The sequence below is a fragment of the Tamandua tetradactyla genome, chromosome 12 (genome assembly GCF_023851605.1).
Source record: "Tamandua tetradactyla isolate mTamTet1 chromosome 12, mTamTet1.pri, whole genome shotgun sequence".
NCBI lineage: Eukaryota > Metazoa > Chordata > Mammalia > Pilosa > Myrmecophagidae > Tamandua > Tamandua tetradactyla.
In genome coordinates this window covers 25,242,729-25,263,275 of record NC_135338.1, presented here as the reverse complement: position 1 = coordinate 25,263,275, position 20,547 = coordinate 25,242,729, and the positions used below count along the sequence as shown (strand labels likewise).

The 20,547-nt window shown below is 39.3% G+C and overlaps 1 protein-coding gene across 2 annotated transcripts in view; it reads right to left on the bottom strand.

The window, feature by feature from the left end:
- ARG2 (arginase 2) overlaps window positions 1-20,547 on the bottom strand; it is a 67,770-nt gene that overhangs the window by 8,418 nt on the left and 38,805 nt on the right. For both annotated transcript variants that reach the window (XM_077122804.1, XM_077122805.1), the window contains exon 3: window positions 8,752-8,929. In XM_077122804.1, the coding sequence (XP_076978919.1) occupies window positions 8,752-8,929 (178 nt within the window). The remainder of the gene's footprint in view (window positions 1-8,751; window positions 8,930-20,547) is intronic.

Sequence of the window (20,547 nt, the reverse complement as noted above, 5' to 3'; positions counted from 1 at the left end):
TGGAGGACTATAGTTGATGAGATTGTGGTTAGAAAAATTCCTTACTTCCCAGTAACCAAGGAATTTGGCAAAGATGAGAAATGCAACTTAAGGAGTCTTAAGCATCTTAAGAACTAACTGCAGCCATATTTACTGGTCTGTGTAGTATGACACTGTCTTAGGCTCCATGCCGCACAATAGGCCTCTTTAAGAGGCCTTATTCTGGGCTAAAAGCAACTGATTAAGTCAGAATTCTGGGGGTTTAGCTCCAGAAGGGTTGTGTGACCTACAACAAGTCATCCAATTTCTCTAGACTTCAGTTTCATTTTATAAGCTAGGGATAATAATACTTGGCCTGTTCAAGTCTGAGTTGACTTGAGGATTAAGGCCATAATGTATATTGTGCTATATAAAAGGAACAGGAGGAACCTGAAAAGGCCTCGTCCTCTAAAATACTCAAGTCTGCTTCCTTTTTAGAATCTCCCAGATTACGTAGGTTTTAGTATTAAACATGTGAGCAATGACAGGGCTGCAATACAGCTAGCTATAGGCAAAAGAAAAATCAAGGGCTGTAGTAATCATATTGAGGAAGGAGACACACACAGTAGAGAACACAGGACTGATCACTCTTATTCTACCTGAATTTTTATTTGTAATGCAGAATCTCCCTGCCTCTCCAGATGTAACAAAGATTCAACTTCTGTTAAATGATCTGAAAAGCTCTCTGAGCACCTGAGGGAAAGTTGCTAGACTGGATCTGGAAAAAGAAGCTAATTGCCATAGGAGTGTGTGTCACAGGTCAGGGTTCTCTAGAGATGAGATTTATAAAGGTGTCTCACAAAACCTTGGGAATGGAAGAGTCCAAAGTCTATAGGGCAGGCTGTCAAGCTGGCAGCTTCAATGAAGGGTCTGGACGAAATCCACAGGAGAGGCTCACTGGCTTAAGAAGCAATGAGGGTCTCTTTAGAAGTCTTCGACTGATTGAATTATCTTGTGGTGGGAAGCACGCCTTAGTTGATCGCATATGTAATCAGCCACAGCTGCAATCAACTAACTGATGATTTAATCAACCAGTCACAAAATATCCTTGCAGCAACAATCAGGCCAGTGCTTACCTGATCAGACACAACTGGGCATAATTATTTGTCCAAGCTGATACCAGAACCTAACCAGCACAGTCCACCCCTTGTCAACTTGGCAGCTATACACATCACCTTGAAACACACTTAATTTCCAAAGAGAACACAGTAACAGGCGTGTTTGGCCTATCAATACTCAATTGTCCTGTGTACAAGTGGAAATACACTATATCCCTCCAGAATAGGGTACAAGTCCTTAAGTAACATTCACTCTTAAATTTCATATCCTGTGACTTAAATGCTATAACATGAACAATACAACATGTAAGATAAGAGGAAAACCAGATATTTGCTTATGTACAAAAGCAAACTACTCAAAATAGGAAATATTCATACAATCACAGTCCTTGTTTCTGTAACTGGTCATGTAGTTGTAGTTCATATTTATCACTATCTCCTACTGCCCATTCCATGTTCCCTTTACCTTTGGTAAGTACTTCAGCTAGCTGTGGTTCTTTGCCAGTTAGGGTGACCCATTCCTGAAGTTTCTGGGCCATTAGGTAGTCCTGCCTGGATTGGGTTGTTGCAGTTTTCCATTGACTTTAATCACAGGGCAGAGGTGCCCTAGGGTATCTCCTGTGTTCCAGGAAGACTCTTTCTTTACCTCCACTGTGTAGTTGTGGTCCTATTTCCCCTTGATAGGATCAGTCACCACAGACAGAACAGTAACCCCCTTTTGTGCCTGTTGATTCAGTGGCATGAAAACTCCAAAGTGGCCAAGTGGCAATCTTAGCTTCCAGTTCAATGGAATCACTATTGTGTCTCCTGGTAGGAGTAATCCTCCCTTTGGAACTAAGACCTGTAGACCAGGAGAGCTTAAGGTTTCGAGGATAGGAAGCAAAAATTTTCCTAGTGGATCACTAGGGGTGACAGTGAGTGGTACCACTCCCATTTCAACCCCTTGATTCCTGGACCCATGAATGCTGGCAATGGGAGAAACAGCACCATAGAGTGAATGTTGACTCAAAGCATACACAGTCTCCTGGAGAATGCTGCCCAAACCCTACAATGTATTGCCACCTAGTTGGCACCATAACTGGGTCTTGCAAAGGCCATTCCACCATTCTATTAAGCCAGCTGCCTCTTGATGGGGAACATGGTAAGATCAGAGAATTCCGTGAGCATGTGCCCATTCCCACACTTCAATTGCTGTGAAGTGGGTTCCTTGATGAGAAGCAATGCCATGACAGTGGATAAAGAATTGTGTAAGTCCACGAATGGTAGTTTTTGTGGAAACACTGTATGTAGGCAATGCAAATCCATATCTGGAGTATGTATCTATTAGAACAAATCGCTGCCCCTTCCATGATAGAACTGGTCCAATGTAATCAACCTGCTACCAGGTAACAGACTGATTACCTCAGGGAATGGTGCCATATCAGGGACTGAGTATGGGTCTCTGCTGCTGGCAGATTGGGCACTCAGTGGCCATAACCAAGTCAGCCTTGGTAAGTGGAGGTCCATGTTGCCGAGCCCATGTATAATCTTCATCCCTACCACCATACCCATTTTGTTCATGAGCCCATTGGGCAATGGCAGGAGTGGCTGAGGAAAGAGAATGACTTGTATCCACAGAATGGGGCATCTTATCATTAAGACCTTCCTCTGCTGAAATCACCCTCTGGTGTGTATTTACATGGGGCACAAATATCTCCAAGTACTATGTTCACTCAGAAAGATCTGTCTATATACCTCTTCAAACCTCTTTGTCACCAATCTTCCAATCATGCTTCCAAGTTCCTGATGATCCAGCCAAACCATTAGCAACAGCCTGTGAGTCAGTATATAAACACACCTCTGGCTAGTTCTCCTTCCAAGCAAAATCAACAGCCAGGGGTGCTGTTCAAAGTTCCACCCATTGGGAGGGTTTCCCCTCACCACTGTCCTTTAAGGACATTCCAAAATAGGGTTGTAGTGCTGCAGCTGTCCACTTCTGGGTGGTCCCTGTATGTCATCCAGAACCATCTGTAAACCAGGCCCATCTTCTCTTCCTCAGTCAGTTGACTAAAAGGCACTCCCCAAGAGGCCATAGTTCTGGTCTGGGAAAGAAGGTAATGAGGTAGGAGTGGTGGCCATGGGCATTTGGGCCACTTCCTCATGTAACAACTTGTGCCTCAGTACCTGCTCTGGCCCTATCTCATATATACCATTTCCATTTTATGATGGAGTGCTGCTGTGTACACCCAACTTTATGGGTTGGTGGGTCAGATGACACCCAGCTCATGATAGGCAACTCAGGTCTCATCGTAACTTGGTGGCCCATGGTTAAGTGTTCTGTCTCCACTAAGGCCCAGCAGCAGGCTAAAAGCTATTTCTCAAAAGCAAAGTAGTTATCTGCGGCAGATGGTAAGGCTTTGCTTCAAAATCCTAAGGGCCTGCATTGTGATTCTCCTACGTGGGCCTGCCAAAGGCTCCAGACAGCATTCCTGTTTGCCACTGACACTTCCAGCACCATTGGATCTGCTGGATCATATGGCCCAAGTGGCAGAGCAGTTTTCACAGCAGCCTGGTCCGTCCTGTCACAGAGCCTCCTCTTGTTCTGGTTCCCACTCAAAACCAGCAACTTTTCTGGTCACTGAGTAAATGGGCCAGAATAACACACCCAAAAGAGGAATATGTTGTCTCCAAAATCCAAAGAGGTCAACTAAGTGTTGTGCCTCTGTTTTGGTCATAGGAGGGGTTGGATGTAACAGCTTATCCTTCACCTTATAAGGAATATCTCAACATGCCCCACACCGCTGGACACTTAGAAATTTTACTCAGGTGGAAGGTCCCTGTATTTCTGTTGGATTTTTCTCCAATCCCCTGACCCGCAAATTCCTTACCAATAAGTCTAAAGTAGTTTCTACTTCTTGCTCACTAGGTCCAACCAGCATAATATTATCAATATAATGGACCTGTGTGATGTCTTGCGGAAGGGAGAAATGATCAAGGTCCCTGTGGACAAGACTGTGACAGAGCTAGAGAGTTGATACACCTCTGAGGCAGGACAGTGAAGGTATACTGCTGGCCTTGCCAGCTGAATGCTAACAGTTTCTGGTGGGCCTCACTGACAGATACTGAGAGAAAAGCATTTGCCAGATCAACAGCTGCATACTAGGTACCAGGTAATGTGCTGATGTGCTCAAAGCAATGATACCATAACTGGAACAGCAGCTGCAATGGGAGTCAGCACCTGGTTAAGTTTATGATAATCCACTATTATCCTCCAAGTCCTATCTGTTTTCTGCACAGGCCAAATAGGAGGGTTGAATGGGGATATGATAGGAATTACTACCCCTGCATCTTTTTTTGTTTGTTTTTTAATTTATTAATTAAAAAAATTTAACAAATGAACTAAAACATCAACATATATAATCAGTAATTCACAATATCATCACTTAGTTGCATTCATCATTTCTTAGAACATTTGCATCAGTTCAGAAAAAGAAATAAAAAAACAGAAAAAGAAATAAAACGAAAACAGGGAAAAAAAGATTATATATACCATACCCCTTACCCCTCACCTTCATTAGCATTTCATACTAAATTTATTTTAACATTTGTTCCACCTATTATATATTTTTATTCCATATGTTCTACTCATCTGTTGACAAGGTAGATAAAAGGAGCATCAGACACAAGGTTTTCACAATCACACAGTCACATTGTGAAAGCTATATCATTATTCATTCATCCTCAAGAAACATGACTACTGGAGCACAGCTCTACATTTTTAGGCAGTTCCCTCCAGCCTCTCCATTACATCTTGAATAACAAGGTGATAAATATACTTAATGCGTAAGAATAACCTCCAGGACAACCTCTCGACTCTGTTTGGAATCTCAGCCATTGCCACTTTGTCTCATTTCACTCTTCCCCCTTTTGGTCGAGAAGGTTTTCTCAATCCCTTGATGCCGAGTCTCAGCTCATTCTAGGATTTCTGCCCCATGCTGCCAAGAAGGTCAACCCCTGCTACCCCTGCATCTTTGAAGCCCTTAAGAGTGGCACTAATCTCTGCAATCCACGCAGGAATATGGTTTTGCTTCTGATTCACTATTTTGCTAGGTAGGGGCAGTGGCTTCCACTTGGCCTTTCCTACCATAGTAGCTCCGACTTCACAAGTCAGAGAACCAGTGTGGGGATCCTGCCAGTTGCCTAGTACATCAATTCCAATTATGCATTCTGGAATATGACCACAGAATGGGGCCAGGGACCCAATGGACTCACTGTGAGATAGACCTGAGCTAAAACACCATCGATCACTTGACCTCCATAAGCCCCTCCTCTGACTGGTGAACCATAGTGATGTTTTGGGTGTCCAGGAATTAGTGTCACTGCTGAGCCAGTGTCTAATGATCCCTAAAATATCTGATCATTTCCTTTTCCCCAGTGCACTGTCACCCTGGTAGAAAGTCATAGCTTTCCTTGGGGAAAGTTGGGAGGAAAGTTAACAGTGTAAATTCTAGGCAGTATAAAGAGTCCTTCCCCAAGGATACCCAGCCCTCCCTTCATTCGAGGGGCTCTGGGTCTGTAAACTGTCTCAAGTCTGGGAATTGATTAAGGGGTCATGGTTCTCGGTTTTGTAATTCAAGTTAGACTTCTTTTCACTTGAACTAGAATTTTTCTGGTTATACAGACAGCTCAAACAAGAATTTAGTAAACTGCCCAACTAATTTACTTCTAGGTACCACAGGATCTACTAGCCAATGTCACAAATCTCTGTGAGTCAGATTATTTTGACTGCTGTTTTCAGTCCATTATGGTGGCCACACCCACCTTGTCTATGGTGATTAATTGTTGCCACATGGCTTCTGCCAACTCAGGATCTAATCATCTCCATTGTGTATAAGGACACAACTTATACACACCAGCTCAGTGACAGCAGTTCCCACAGTAATATCTGACCTACAGAGAAGGGCAACTACAGAGCTCTTCAGGGATGATGAAGCCAGTCTCATCTTCCTGATAAATCTACTCTAACATTCCCATCTCTCTAAGCCTCTGGATCCCCTCATCTGTATTATACCAGGGCAGTTCTGGCATTTCAGCCTTAGGTACTGTTGGCTACCTTTTGATCCATGTTTCAGCCAACCATCCAAACAGTTAATGCCTTTTATAACCCCTTGAGCTACAACACTGAATGCAGAATCTGTGCTTAGTGGGCTCAGATCAATAAATTTAGCTTGATCCAACCTTACATTCCTTCCAACATTATCTCACACCTTTAAAATCCATTCCCACACATATTCTCCTGATTTCTATTTATATAGATTGGGAAATTCATGCAGTTCTTTTGAGTTATAGCATACCTCCTCATGGGTGACACTTTGTACCTCATCTTTTGGGGTCTGTTGGGACTTTAGTTATAGGTCTTGAAGAAAAGAGGGGTGGTGGGGGTGTGTCATGAAAAGAACAGAAATGTCATTCAAGCCAATTACCTCAGGGCATTCAGTTACAGTTTTATCTGGTGAAACAGGATGAGTAGTACCAGATAAGAGCAGTGAGGGCTGTTTCCCCAGGGAAAGTGGTTACAGGGTTAGCAGGCAGTGAAGAGTTAATCTCATTAGGTGGAGTTTGATGGCAGACTCCTCTGAGGAGACTGGAGGCTGGGAAGTTTCCTCAAGGCAGGTTGGAGATTGGAAATCTCTTTCCTCAGGAAGATCCATTACAGACCTAGCAAAGGCTCAGCAGATTCCAGGAATCCTGTTTTCCCATCACCATCATCATCAAGCATCATATCACCATCCCACATTTCAGGATCCCATTCTTTTCCAATCAAAGCCCTTACTTTAACAGCAGATACCCTGCAAGGTATTTTAGTTTATGTTGTCAAGCTGCTACTCGGACAAGAAGGCTTTTGTGTCTGGTTTTCAGAAATCTCAAGTCTGCGACCACAGAAAACAAGATTTTATTTCAGGGCACACACGGAAACTTTTATATCATTCAAACAGTGCTAAAGTTTCAAATTTGAAGCCTTCAGCTCATCCCTTTCCCTCATTACTGTATCCAGTATATCTAACAACAACCAGCCAACATCATTATACCTCTTAATTTCACAAAACTCTGTAAAGTTTTCAAAAACATTATCACCTAAAGCCTTGCCTCATATAAGCATACAACTAGCAGAATAAAACGGTGATATTTTGAGTATCTCTTTTGCCAACTCACCATGAACAGTCAGTGCCATCTTGATTATTGGAAACAGAGTCATTAGTGCCTCCAAGTCTAGTCAGAATAGAAAACCACCTCTAACTCTAGTTAGAGTAGAAAAACAATTGTAAAAACCCATTTTTAAGATTCTTTTTCTCAAGCTGTGTTAGTCAGGGTTCTCTAGAGAAACAAAACCAACAGGAGAGATCTGTAAATATGAGGTTTATAAAGGTGTCTCACACAGCCATGGAAATGGAGGAGTCCAAAATCTGTAGGGCAGGCTGTGAAGCTAGCAGCTTTGATGAAGGGTCTGGACAAACTCCACAGAAGAAGATGGCTGGCTGAAGAAGCAGTGTAAGAGTCTTCTTCCTTAAAAGCCTTCAACCAGTTGGATTAGCTCACATGGGAGGCATGGCTTAGTTGAGCACAGATGTAATCAGCCACAGATGCAATCAACTGATTGAGGATTTATTCAACCAACCACAAAATATCCTTACAGCAATGTTCAGGCCAGTGCTTGCCTGCCCAGACAACTAAGCATAATCATTTGGCCCACTTAACACCAGAACCTAACCATCACAGGGTCAGGTCATACTGGATTTGAATCTTGGCTTATCTCCTTCCTGGCTCTGGACCTCAGTTAAGTTATTTAATCTCAGTCTCTCAGAAGTAAATTCAGATAAAAAAATCTACCTTATGGTGCTGTTATGAGGACTGAGAGTACATATTAAGTACTTATTACTTCTAATACTTCAATGCCTTTTTCTTTCTACCCAAAACTTAGATTTCTGAGTTCAAATCACACTCCTCTGTGAAATCTAACTACTCCAGCCCAGGCTGATCTCCTCCTTCTCTGAAATCCTGTAGAACTCGCTATTTTATTTTTCATGCCCTGTGTTTTTATTTCATCATTGTAATATAGATCACGAGTTTCATAAAAACTGGGGCCTTATCTTACTTTATATACTAACAATCCCTAGCACTGTTGAGAACACCTCAGAATAGTGCTCAATAAAATATATGTTAATCCACTGATTAATTGTATTAGTCACCTAGGGTCTATGATGTGGAGGTAGAAAATATATTCACAAGCCAACTGAGGATCTCTAATAAACCTATTAGCAGAAACGCTAACAAAAATGCCCAAATTCAGCCTATTGATGGATTCTTCTACTTCTTCAAAATAGCCAAATGAAAGTCATAAGATAGTTTCTCAAGAAAGCTTTTCAAGAGTCAAGAATAAACACGGTACCTAAAAACCTTGTTTAGTCTACTTATGAATTCACTGTGTCTGAATGTACCTACCCTCACACTAAATAATGTTACATAAAACTTCCTGTGCCTCCAAAAGCTAATGATCTTAGACACTAAAATGCTCTTACATATGCCATACCCTAAAAATCTGTATGGCATTTTTCTCCAGGTAAAGAAACAGAGGCTAAATGATTTGTCCAAAGCACCATGTAAACCAGCACCCCCACCACCCATGTTCCCAGCTTACCTGTGGTCTCCTCCTACTGTGACGCAGTTGTAGCCACCTGACACAGCTCTACTGACTACCTCGGCCAGTTCCTTGTTGGCAAGGCCCACTGAGCGAGGATTCACTATTCGGTTGTTATAGAGATCATCTTTGGGGACTGGAGTAAAACTCATATCTCCAAAATCTTTTAGGTGGCAGCCTAGAAACAAATGAGAGACAAGATTAACTGTGTATGCTAGTCTAACTTAGTCGCCTGGGCCACCAATAACTTGAATTGACAGCATACTCATTTTTTTCACAGTAAGATTCAACATGTCACATAACTATATGGCAGAATAATCTTGATCATCTCAGCAATTCTGTGAGGTAGATCCTGTTAACACCATTTTACAGATGAAGAACAGGGCTTTTAGAAGTGAAGCCAAGAGATGTTAACTCAATCTAAATCACAAACTGGTAGCAATTAGACTTCAGATACCTCATAATTATAGAAAGGAAGTTAAAATACCAAAAAGAACCAATAAATCTAAAGAAAATTAAGTACAATTAACTTAGGACAGAAACATATATAGAGAAATTATGTTATAAATGTTTTAAAATAAAATACAAAACTAGGACCTAAAGCATCCTAAAAATAAGAGAAATATCCAACATTTATTGACTATTTTAAGCTCCCAGGCACTGTTCTCACTGCTCAACCTAAATTCTTAAATTTAAGTCAATAATCCTATGAAGTAACTAAAACATGTTCATTCTATAGATGAGGAGACTGAGGTAAAGAGAAGTAAATTCCTAAGATCACACAGCTGCTAAGTGCCAGAACCAGGATTCAAATCTAAGCCATGCTATATGATGGTGTTGTGAGCCATTGATTGTATACTATATATGGACTGTATGTATGTGAAGATTTGTCAATAATAACATTTTTTTTTAAATCTAAGTCATGGCCTTCAAGGTCTATTTTTTACTCTAGTTTGTCTCCCAAAGAATTCCTCCTGATTCCAACACTTTAAGTTGCTATGCATTAATTTTTATCTTTAGTATAAATACCAGTCTTTCCAATCTTAACTACTTCATATTATAAATAGATGGGTTTTTACCTTTAGGGTAAGATAGAAATAATCCAGCTCTACCAAAAAGGAATGTAAAAAAAAAAAGGAATGTGAGGGGATGTGCATGTAGTTCAGTGGGAGAATTCTCACCTGCCATGTGGGAGACCTGGGTTCGATTCCCAGTCCACAACCCCCAACACCTCCCAAAAAAGCTGTGAACAAAATTCCCTATGATATACATATCACGTATCTGCCTCTCTGTGTGTGTATATGTATAGACAGAGAAACACACATGTATGTATGGAGACGCATTAAAAAAAAAAAAAAAACAAGAACATGACCTCGAGGATACAGAGCATTACCATGGATTATATCCCTCAGGGCACTGCTCCTTAAACTGAGGCCCAAGTGTCTGAATGTGGAAGAGCAGACATGGTACATCTTATAAATGGTCTGTTTAATTCACTATTTAACTCAAGATTTGTGTTGAATGTGACTGTGTGATTGTGAAAACCTTGTGTCCAATGCTCCTTTTATCTACCTTATCAACAGACGAGTAAAACATATGGAATAAAAATAAATAATAGGGGGAACACATGTTAAAATAAACTTAGATTGAAATGCTAGTGATCAATGAAAGGGAGGGATAATGGGTATGTATGGTATGTATGAATTTTTTTCTGTCGTCTTTTTATTTCTTTTTCTGAATTGATGCAAATGTTCTAAGAAATGATCCTGATGATGAATATGCAACTGTGTGATGATGTTGTGAATTACTGATTATATATGTATGATCATAAAAAAAAAAAGTGAATGGGACAGAAATTAAAAAAAAAAAATAAAAAGATCTGTTTTGAAGATTTGCATGAAGACCAGTGTTGACCTACCATGAATTTAAAGTGTGCAGGTTGGAGCTGTATCCTCCAACCCAAACTCAACCCAAAGCCAAATTCTAAGTTGATATAAAAATTTGAGAAGCAGTGACGTGGAATGAATATCAGCTGAAAAGGCCAAAAAATTGTCACCGAAAATATTAACAGAAACAAAGCAAGAAAATCTTATTCTATTCTCAAATAAAAGAAATACCTGAAACTAGAAATGTATATGTAATTTTTATCACTGCACTTAAAAAACATAATATTAAAAGTCCAGAACCAGAGAAGATTCAAACAATTAAAAAGAAAGGGGATGGTGGTGGTAAGAAGAGAGATAGAAAAGGAAGAATATGACAACAGGTCAAACTAATTGGAAGACAAGAGAAAAAAAAGATCAAATAAAATATTAAAATCTTTAAAAATGCATAAAGTCGTTATGGTTATCATCAAATTGAAAAATATAGGGAGGACACGTCAGACTTAAAAAGAAATGAAGCTTTGGGGGTGCGAGGGTAGTTCAGTGATACAATTTTCACCTACCATGAGGGAGACCTGGGTTCGATTTCCAAAAAAAGAAATGAAGCTTTAACTAACATTCAGGACAATATCAAGTCCTGCCTCTTCTGGCAACACCATCTTGGGCAGACAGATCTTGAATGGCAGTGCCTCCACTTAGGTGTTTCTAGCAAGGTGCCAGACAAAGCGTCATGTCTGTTGCCTTGTGATATTAGGTACATACTTTTAAAAGGTTTAAAATCTAATAGAATAGGGGGTGCAAGGGTAGTTCAGTGGTAGATTTCTCACTGCCATGCAGGAGACCCGGGTTCTATTCCTAGCCCATGCACTTCCCAAACAGAGAAACCAACAAAAACAAACAAAACTTCAACAAATGGTGCTGCAATAACGGGATACTCACATGGAAAAAGAATGAAATGTGCCCCCACCATACAGCATACAAAAAAAAAAAAATCTAATAATGTTAATATAAACATTAACATCTTGCTTTTGAGTACTACTTCCAAGTCATTTGAACGCATTTAACCCTCACATGACCAATAAGAAATAAGGGAAATTAAAATGCTCTGAGAGTAAAGCCAGTAATTATCAACTCAGTGGATAAATTAAATGAGAGAACTTGGGAAATCAATCATTGAAACTAGGATGCAGACTCAGAAAATAGTACTTTGCTCACTTGTATTTACTTAGCAGAAGAAAGCCACATGAAACTTAGAAAAGCAGAATTTGGTAGTCTTGTAATGAATTTCATAGGAGGATTTTGGTAATTATGATGTAACGGCAGCACGGTGTTTCACCACATTAATCCACAGTCTGGATGGTAGAAAACTCTACTGTTATCCAACTCCATTTGCTCTGATTTCTTGCTCACCAGATGGCCTTCTGTTTATTCACTTGATTTCCCAGATGCCCTCATACCAGCAGGAGAGGCACTTTGATTTATACATGAATTTCTTTTAAGTTTGGTTAGCATGAATATTTGGATCTGAAAACCTGATCAATTTTGGACACACCAAGATTTGGATTTCTGGATACACAAAGCTGAGGGCCAGACCTTAGGAAGGGATTACTACGTTTTATCATGAGGCCCTGACTGAGTAGCCCATTCTAGATGACTCCCAACTCTGTTCCTTAATTGCTACAATCTAAGGGTTGAGGACTAGGGACAATGGGTGGTAAAGAAGTCAGAGGAAATTAAGAATTGGGGCAGTCAAGAAATAACGCCTAGAAAAAAAGTTTGTATCAGTACCGTTTGCTATTCTTTTGTTCTCTTTCCTCACTGGCAATAGAAATTATTTGTAAAACTGAATTAAGAAGTATGCAATATTAAAAATCCCCAATCTCACTTCCAAGGTTTGACTTGTTAACTGCTCTATCCTTGCAGAACTATGCAAAACATAATCCATGATATTCTATTTAATAAGGTTATTAGAATAGCAAAACTGCTATAACAAGGCTTTCAAAATAATGGTTCAAACATAATAGGTTTGCTTCTTGTTCAATTAACAGTCCAGAGTGGGTATTCTAGGCCAGAGGCTTTCTTCCATGATGTATTCAGGTACCAGGCTCCTTCTGGCTGGTGGTTCCTCCATCCCTAGGTCCTTTACTATATAGCTAAGGCTAGGTCTCCCCAGGTTTAAGGGAAAAAGGACAAGAAAGCATTGAGATGGGGAGTGCACAGGTTGTTCAGTGAATTCTCATCTGCCACGCCAGAGACCCGGGTTCGATTCCTGGCCCATGCACTTTAAAAAATAAACAAGCAAACAAACAAACAAAAAAACATTCAACAAATAGTCCTGTGGGATATTCAAACGGAAAAGAATGAAATGTGACCCTCAGGGCACAGCATACAAAAAAAAAAAAGAAAGAAAGAAAGTGTTGAGAAGAACACCTCCTTTTTGCCCTGGGAGGGGCAAACCACTCCTGCTCACACTGCATGGGCCAGGAGTGTAGATCTAGCTTATGTCCAGAAGGGGCTGAGAATGGGTTTGATGGACAGTTGCAATCTGTGCCACAAGGAGCCATTTTTTATTCTACTGCCATAACCTTTAAGAGATGATGACCTCAAATTTCTACAGCTTATGTTGCCCTGGGATTACTACCTTGTATTATTTTTAACTCTTCTAGTTCATGACAGAGTTGAATCTACTATGCCAACCTGATGTAGCCTATTAGAAGCTTTTTTTCTCTAATATCCATGGTACCAACAGCATTATAGCACCAGAGGACAAGTAGAATAGAACACATAACTGGTTTCTAAAGGATGAACAAAGGCCTAAAAAAAGGTGCATGCCATGTTTGGAAACAGTTGAGCAACTTAATAGGAATGCAAAGTGTGAATGTGGGAATAATGCAATATGAGGTTGTAGAGAACATGGATTGTAACCCTCAGACCAGCGTTTTTGAGACAAGTGAGGAGGCTAGTAGAAGGTTGATCTTTTTTTTTTAAATTAATTTAAAAAAATTAAGAACAAACAAAAACATTAACATATAATTCCGTTCTACATATATATTCAGTAATTCTCAATATCACATAGTTGCATATTCATCATTTCTTAGAACATTTGCATCAATTCAGAAAAAGAAATAAAAAGACAATAGAAAAAGAAATAAAACAATAACAGAAAAAAAAAGATTATACATATCATACCCCTTACCCCTCGCTTTCATTTATCACTAGCATTTCAAACTAAATTTATTTTAACATTTGTTCTCCCTATTACTTATTTTTATTCCATATGTTCTACTCCTCTGTTGACATGGTAGATAAAAGGAGTATCAGACACAAGGTTTTCACAGTCACACAGTAACATTGTGAAAGCTATATCATTATTCAATCATCAAGAAACATGGCTACTGGAATACAGATCTACATTTTCAGGCAGTTCCCTCCAGCCTCTCCACTACATCTTGAATAACAAGGTGATATCTACTTAATGCATAAGAGCAACCTCCAGGATAACCTCTCACCTCTGTTTGGAATCTCTCAGCCATTGACACTTTGTCTCATTTCACTCTTCCCCCTTTTGGTCGAGAAGGTTTTCTCAATCCCTTGATGCCGAGTCTCAGTTCATTCTAGGGTTTTTCTCAATCACTTGATGCTGAGTCTCAGCTCATTCTGGAATTTTTGTCTCACATTGCCAGGAAGGTCCACAGTCCTGGGAGTCATGTCCAATGTAGACAGGGGGAGGGTGGTAAGTTTGCTTGTTGTGTTGGCTGGAGAGAGAGGCCACATCTGAGCAACAAATTGGGGGTGACTCTTAGGCCTAATTTTAAGTAGACTTGACCTATCCTTTGTGGGGTTAAGTATCACATGAACAAACCCCAAGACTGGGGGCTCAGCCTATAGCTTTGGTTGTCCACACTGCTTGTGAGAATATCAAGAATTCAACTTGGGGAAGTTGCATTTCTTCCTGTTCTCACCATTTCCTGAAGGGGACTTTGCAAATACTTTTCCACTCACTGATTGAATCACTCTGGGATTCATCGGGGCATCACTCTGCACAAACCAGCAAAATCTCATGTCCTACCCAAGATACTTATGGTGTTCAATCAAGCTATCAACATAAGTTACATTAAGAGATGCACTAGTCAAAATATAAATTTTGTACCAAATAAATATTTTTTGCTTTAGTCTCACACATAAATTGAAATTTTAAAATATTAATTACCAGCTATTTTCAACAAGAAGGTTGATCTTTTGAAAGAGCAGGATGGAGACTATACTGAAGCTACTATTTTATGAGAGTGCTATGGCAAATTCTTCTAGTTCAAAGGGCATAAGAAATGGTCTTACTAACTTTTTTATTGTACACTATAACATATATACAAAGCAAAGAAAGAAAAAAGCAAGTTTTCAAACCACTCTTCAACAAGTAGTTATGGACAGATTCCAGAGTTTGTAATGGGCTACCATACCATCATTTCAGATTTTTCCTTCTAGCTGCTCCAGAACATAGGAGGCTAGAAGGAATAAATATTTTATCATTACAATCAACTCTTTTTCTTTTCTTTTTACTTTTTTGGGTCTCATTAATTTTTTTTTTTTTTTTTTTTTTAAAGGAAAGACAGAGAGAAGGAAGGAAGGATAGAAGGAAGGAAGGAAGGAAGAAAGGGAAACATTTTTAAGCATTTTCTTGTTTTTTATTGTATTCTGTTTCTCCGTTTTTGTTACATGGGCTGGGGCCGGGAATCGAACCGAGGTCCTCCGGCATAGCAGGCAAGCACTTTGCCCGCTGAGCCACCGCGGCCCGCCCTCATTAATTTTTAAAGACCCTCAGGACAATAGTCAAGAGAACAAATATCATAATATAGAAGTAATATCTGCCTATGATGCTATCTAACTCTTTGTGGTTCTAAACATCTGCAAGTTTAGGTCAGGTGAGACCTAATGTTTCATTTCTGCTCTTTCTTCTTTTAAGAAGACATAAGAAAAAAAAAGGCATAACAATACAAGATGAGCCTGAAACTTCAAAGAAACTCTCATATGAAACAGACCAAGACCAATTTGAAAGGATTTCATTTTCCACTTGGCAGTGGGAAACAAATAAAGCTTATACACTGGCACACCCTCAATGCTTCTCTCACCAGTGCTGGTAACAAAAATGCACTGAATGGTACTCTGATCTTTTAGGCGCAGATGTTACCTTTGACCTTGATAAACCTCTCAAGCTCCATCAGAGTGGAACAGAAGCAGAAATGCATCAAAAGAATGATGCAACCAGGCAGTGAGGAAATAGGGGCAGTCCTTCCTGCCTGACCTCAGCGCTGTCTGTGAATAGCACTTCTATTTCAGGGCCCTGATCACTAAGCGAGAGAATCCCTGAAAGAAGCCAGTGAAAAGAAAGAAGGAAATGAAACATAATTGTCTGCCTCCACACACCACACTGTACTAGACCTTGTGTCAATCCTCACGTCTGCTGCTGTTACCATTTTCCACTTTCCAGGGGGAAAAATGCAGCTCAACAAATCTAACTAGCTCTAACTGTAATAGATAGCTGTTTTAGAGCAAACTTGAATCACTCAGGTTAGAGATTCATATATAAAAGATAATATTATGAGTAGGTATTTTCAACAGCATAAATGTACTCCATTCATCCTACTGGTCTAATTTCTACTTACAGGTGGCTCCAAGTGCTACCAAGTCTTCCAGCAAATCAAGAGCTATGGGTTTTGAAGTGGGCTGACATATAGGAGAGTCTACTGGACCACAGGTAGAATGATGGATTTGTAGAAAAGCTTTTTCTGTCTCTAAACAGGATGGAAATGTTTATGATTTGTCAGGAATAACAAATCAGTGAAACCTGGAGACAACCTAAGACTCGCAACTTTTATTTGGTGTTGACAGGGTACTGATGCTTTTTAAAACTATCGACTCAAATACTCTGTGTAGCAGATATAGCCCCAGGTAAAGGAAATTCCCAGCATTTTGAAGGAATGCACCTAATTAATTCTTAGAGCCTCAATGTTGTACCTGGAATACTTGCGTGGTGAAAACAAAGTTGCAATGTTACAGTCTAAACTAGGGGGGAAATGCCAGGGTTAAGGGTTAGTTCAGGCCATCTGAAGTAAGCAGATTTGTGATTTGGGGAATAACCTCTGAAGAAATGTTATTTAGGGGAATTAATTTGATTACCATCAGTAAAGTGAGGTCCGTATTTTGTTTATTGCATATAATTCCCAAAGGCTATATGGTCTCAAAAGAACCATGTGTCTTAAGGTATCTAAAAATTAGCTTTTTGCTTCCTTACATCTAGTCTCCAAAATAAGATTGGTGCATTAGGGAAAAAAATACCATGCAAGTAAATACACTTGTTCTTCAAGTTCCTGTAGAAGACTGAGCCAATTAGTGTTCTCAACATCCCCTTCCCTTACACGCTACTCTTCTGTGACCTCTAAGCTGGTAGGTGTTCTCACACAAGTCAAGAAGACCACAATGCAGAAGACAAAGGAAAGGATAATGTCACTTGGGGCTCTAGGAGGAAAGGTTACCCCAGATCCAGGCTAATCACTTCACACAGATTCACTAGCAAATACATGCCAGAGTTAACCTCAAGCAAGTTCAAGTGATACAAAGGTGCTGACTTTGCTTGAATGCCTTTACATGAGTGTTACCCTTAAGTAAAAAAAGAATCCAAGTACAAAACAAGCTCCAAAATTTGGCTCAAGACATGAAATTGAGCCAAGAGATAACTCACAGCACCAGCATTTATTTCCTGCTGATTGGCTCGCCAGCTAAATCTGTCCTTCTTGCTAAAGGAGACCAAAGGGTATCATCTTCTGAAGATGGGCTTGGTAATATGTACCCCTCTGAACCACTCTTGCCAACCCTCTAAGCATGATCACAGTGAACCAGCTTAGGCTTTCTTGGGCAGACTATCAGCTGACAGCACTTTAGCTCGTTCCAGCACAGGCAGGGGTGATCATAGGAAGGTTTCTCTGGTCCCTAAGTTACAGCAACATTTTCTCTCATTCCAAACAAGACTGTCAAGCTTCTCTGAAAACTAAAGATCTGCTATGTGTTGACAAAACTTCAAGCTATTCCAATACCTAACCACAGAAGAGAAGGCAACGTTCCTTCCAATAAAGTGTTGCTCTTTTTGCTCAGTTATTCCTTACATTCTACCTGTTTCAGAAAGGATGTAAACGGACGGAGACATATTAGGTTGGTCATTCAGTTTTGCCAGTTACCAGTCCTGATGTGTATTCTGCCTCAGACCCTGGGCTATGGTGGCATCCTAGTGAGTCTGCAGAAGGAACCTCAAACCAGACAGACTGCATTCCATACTCTTCTTGGCTGAAACCACAGGGTTCACACCAAATGGACACAGGGGGCCAAGTGCCATACCAAATGCAAAGGAAAGAATCCCTTATTTATTCAGCCAAAATTTGTATTATGTGTTCAAATAAATTTAGTTTGAAATGCTAGTGATAAATGAAAGCGAGGGGTAAGGGGTATGGTATGTATAATCTTTTTTTTTCTTTTATCATTTTATTTCTTTTTTTGTTATCTTTTTATTTCTTTTTCTAAATCAATGCAAATGTTCTAAGAAATGATGAATATGCAACTATGTGATGATATTAAGAATTAGTGATTATATATGTAGAATGGAATGATATGTTAATATTTTTGTTTGTTAATTTTTTTAATTAATAAAAAAAAAAGAGAACAGAAAAAAAATAAAAGAATGGGTGAGAACTTTCCAGAACTGGTGAAATAATAATAATAATAAAACAAAAACCATGAATTTTCAGATTAAAGAAACACTGAATCACAGTTAGGATTAATAGAAAGTGAGCCATACCTAGATACATAGCAGTGAAACTCAGCACACCAAAAACAGAGATGATCTTAAAAGCAGCAAATAAGAAAAGGTGGAATACTTAACAATTAATGATAACTGTTCTGTCAATTTATTTCTCCATACCAAAAGAAAGCAATATACTATAAAATGCTATCATCAAAGTGCTGAGAGAGAAAAAATGTCCACCTAGACCCTTTGAGATTATTTTTCATTACAGAAAACAAAATAAACATTTTCAGAACAAATGAGAATTGAAAGTGTGCAACCCTTAGGAAAGGAACTTCTAAAGGAAGTAGGAAAGTAATCCCATAAAGAATGACTGAAATACCAGAAAAATGTTTGCAATGAAAATGGTAAAGATGTGAGTAAATCTAAAACACCAATGAATAAAGTTGTATTATTTGGAGTTAAATAAAAGATAGAATTAAAATTCTGGATAGTATTAATAAAGTAATCTGCATGGTGGAAAAGACTGACGCTAAAATCAGTCTAGAAGTCTAAAAAAAAATTTTATATTATGGGTAGTACGGTTTTTTTTAACTTGTTTAGCTGAACACTAAACACTCCGTAAGTATGTGGAATCTTGATTAGGGTGTGAGATTTTGTTGGTTTGTCCAGGTTAGTGTGATGCCCTGATAAAACCCAGAGTGATTTGGACAGTGAATAAAGAAATATTGGGGGAATGGGGAGAAAGAGGGAAATACTCAACTTCCCCATTTGGAGAAGTTCTGATATTCTCACAAACAGTGGGGACAACCAAATCAATAAGCTGGTCCCTCAATCTTGGAGCTCACCTCTATAAAATTATTCCTGCAAAGGATAGGCTAAGCCTACTTCAAATTAGGCCTAAGAGTCACCCACAGAGAACTTCTGTTGTTGCTCAGATGTGGCCTCTCTCTGTAAGCCAACTTGGCATGTGAACTCGTTGCCTTCCCCAACTATGTGGGACATGACTCCCAAGCATGTAAATCTCCCTCTTGAAAACAACATGAGAAAAAACTCCCAGGATGAGCCTGGACCCGCCTTCAAGGGAATGAGAAAACCTTCTTGACCAAAAGGGGGAAGACAGAAATGAGAAAAAGCAAAGTACCAGTGTCTGAGAGATTTCAAACAGAGTCAAGAGGTTATCCTGGAGGTTATTCTTATGCATTATATAGATATCCCTTTTTAGTTTATGGTGTATTGCAGTGGCTAGAAGGAAATACTTGAAACTGTAGAGCTGTGTTCTAGTAGTCTTGTTTCTTGAAATGACTATATAATGATATAGCTTTTACAATATGACTGTATGATTGTGAAAACCTTGAGTCTGATGCTCCTTTTATCTAAGGTATGGACAGATGAGTAAAAAAATGATAAATAATAGGGGGGACAAAAGTTAAAATAAATTGGGTAGATGGAAATACTACTGGTCAGTGAGAGGGAGGGGTAAGGGGTATAGTATGTACGAGTTTTTTCTTTTTCTTTTTTTTTGGAGTGATGCAAATGTTAAAAAAAAAAAAGTCCATGCTGATACATACACAACTATGTGATGATATTGTGAGCCATTAATTGTATACCATGTATGTAATGTTTGTATGTTATGCTTTATCAATTAAAAAAAAAAATCCCTACCCTCTTCCTAGAAGAGTCGAGATCTTTAATCAAGTTCAGTCTGTAAGCCTTTCCTACCTTGCACATTTGTTACAAAGATTAATTGAGATAACAAGGCAGCACATATAAGGGAGTACATATTAGTAGATGAGGAACTTTGTGGTTTTTCTCCACACTTTACCCATTTTTTTTTCTTTCCGAGAAACTGATGTGTAACCTAAGACTTTCCAAAACCTGTTTGCAATAATACTACCTCATTTTGATTAAAAACAGCTTGGGGTGAGAAACAGCAGACAAATATAGGCCCCTTAATTGCTTATTGAAATGGCTCAAGTGTCCAGCTCTCACGTACAACTCAAATTTTTTACATTCCCTCTGAAAGAATATAAAGGCAAGATCAACTAAATCTTACAACACCAATCTCTGAAACCCCTACCCACAATGCCACACCCTGCTATGACTCAATTCTTGGGTCATACA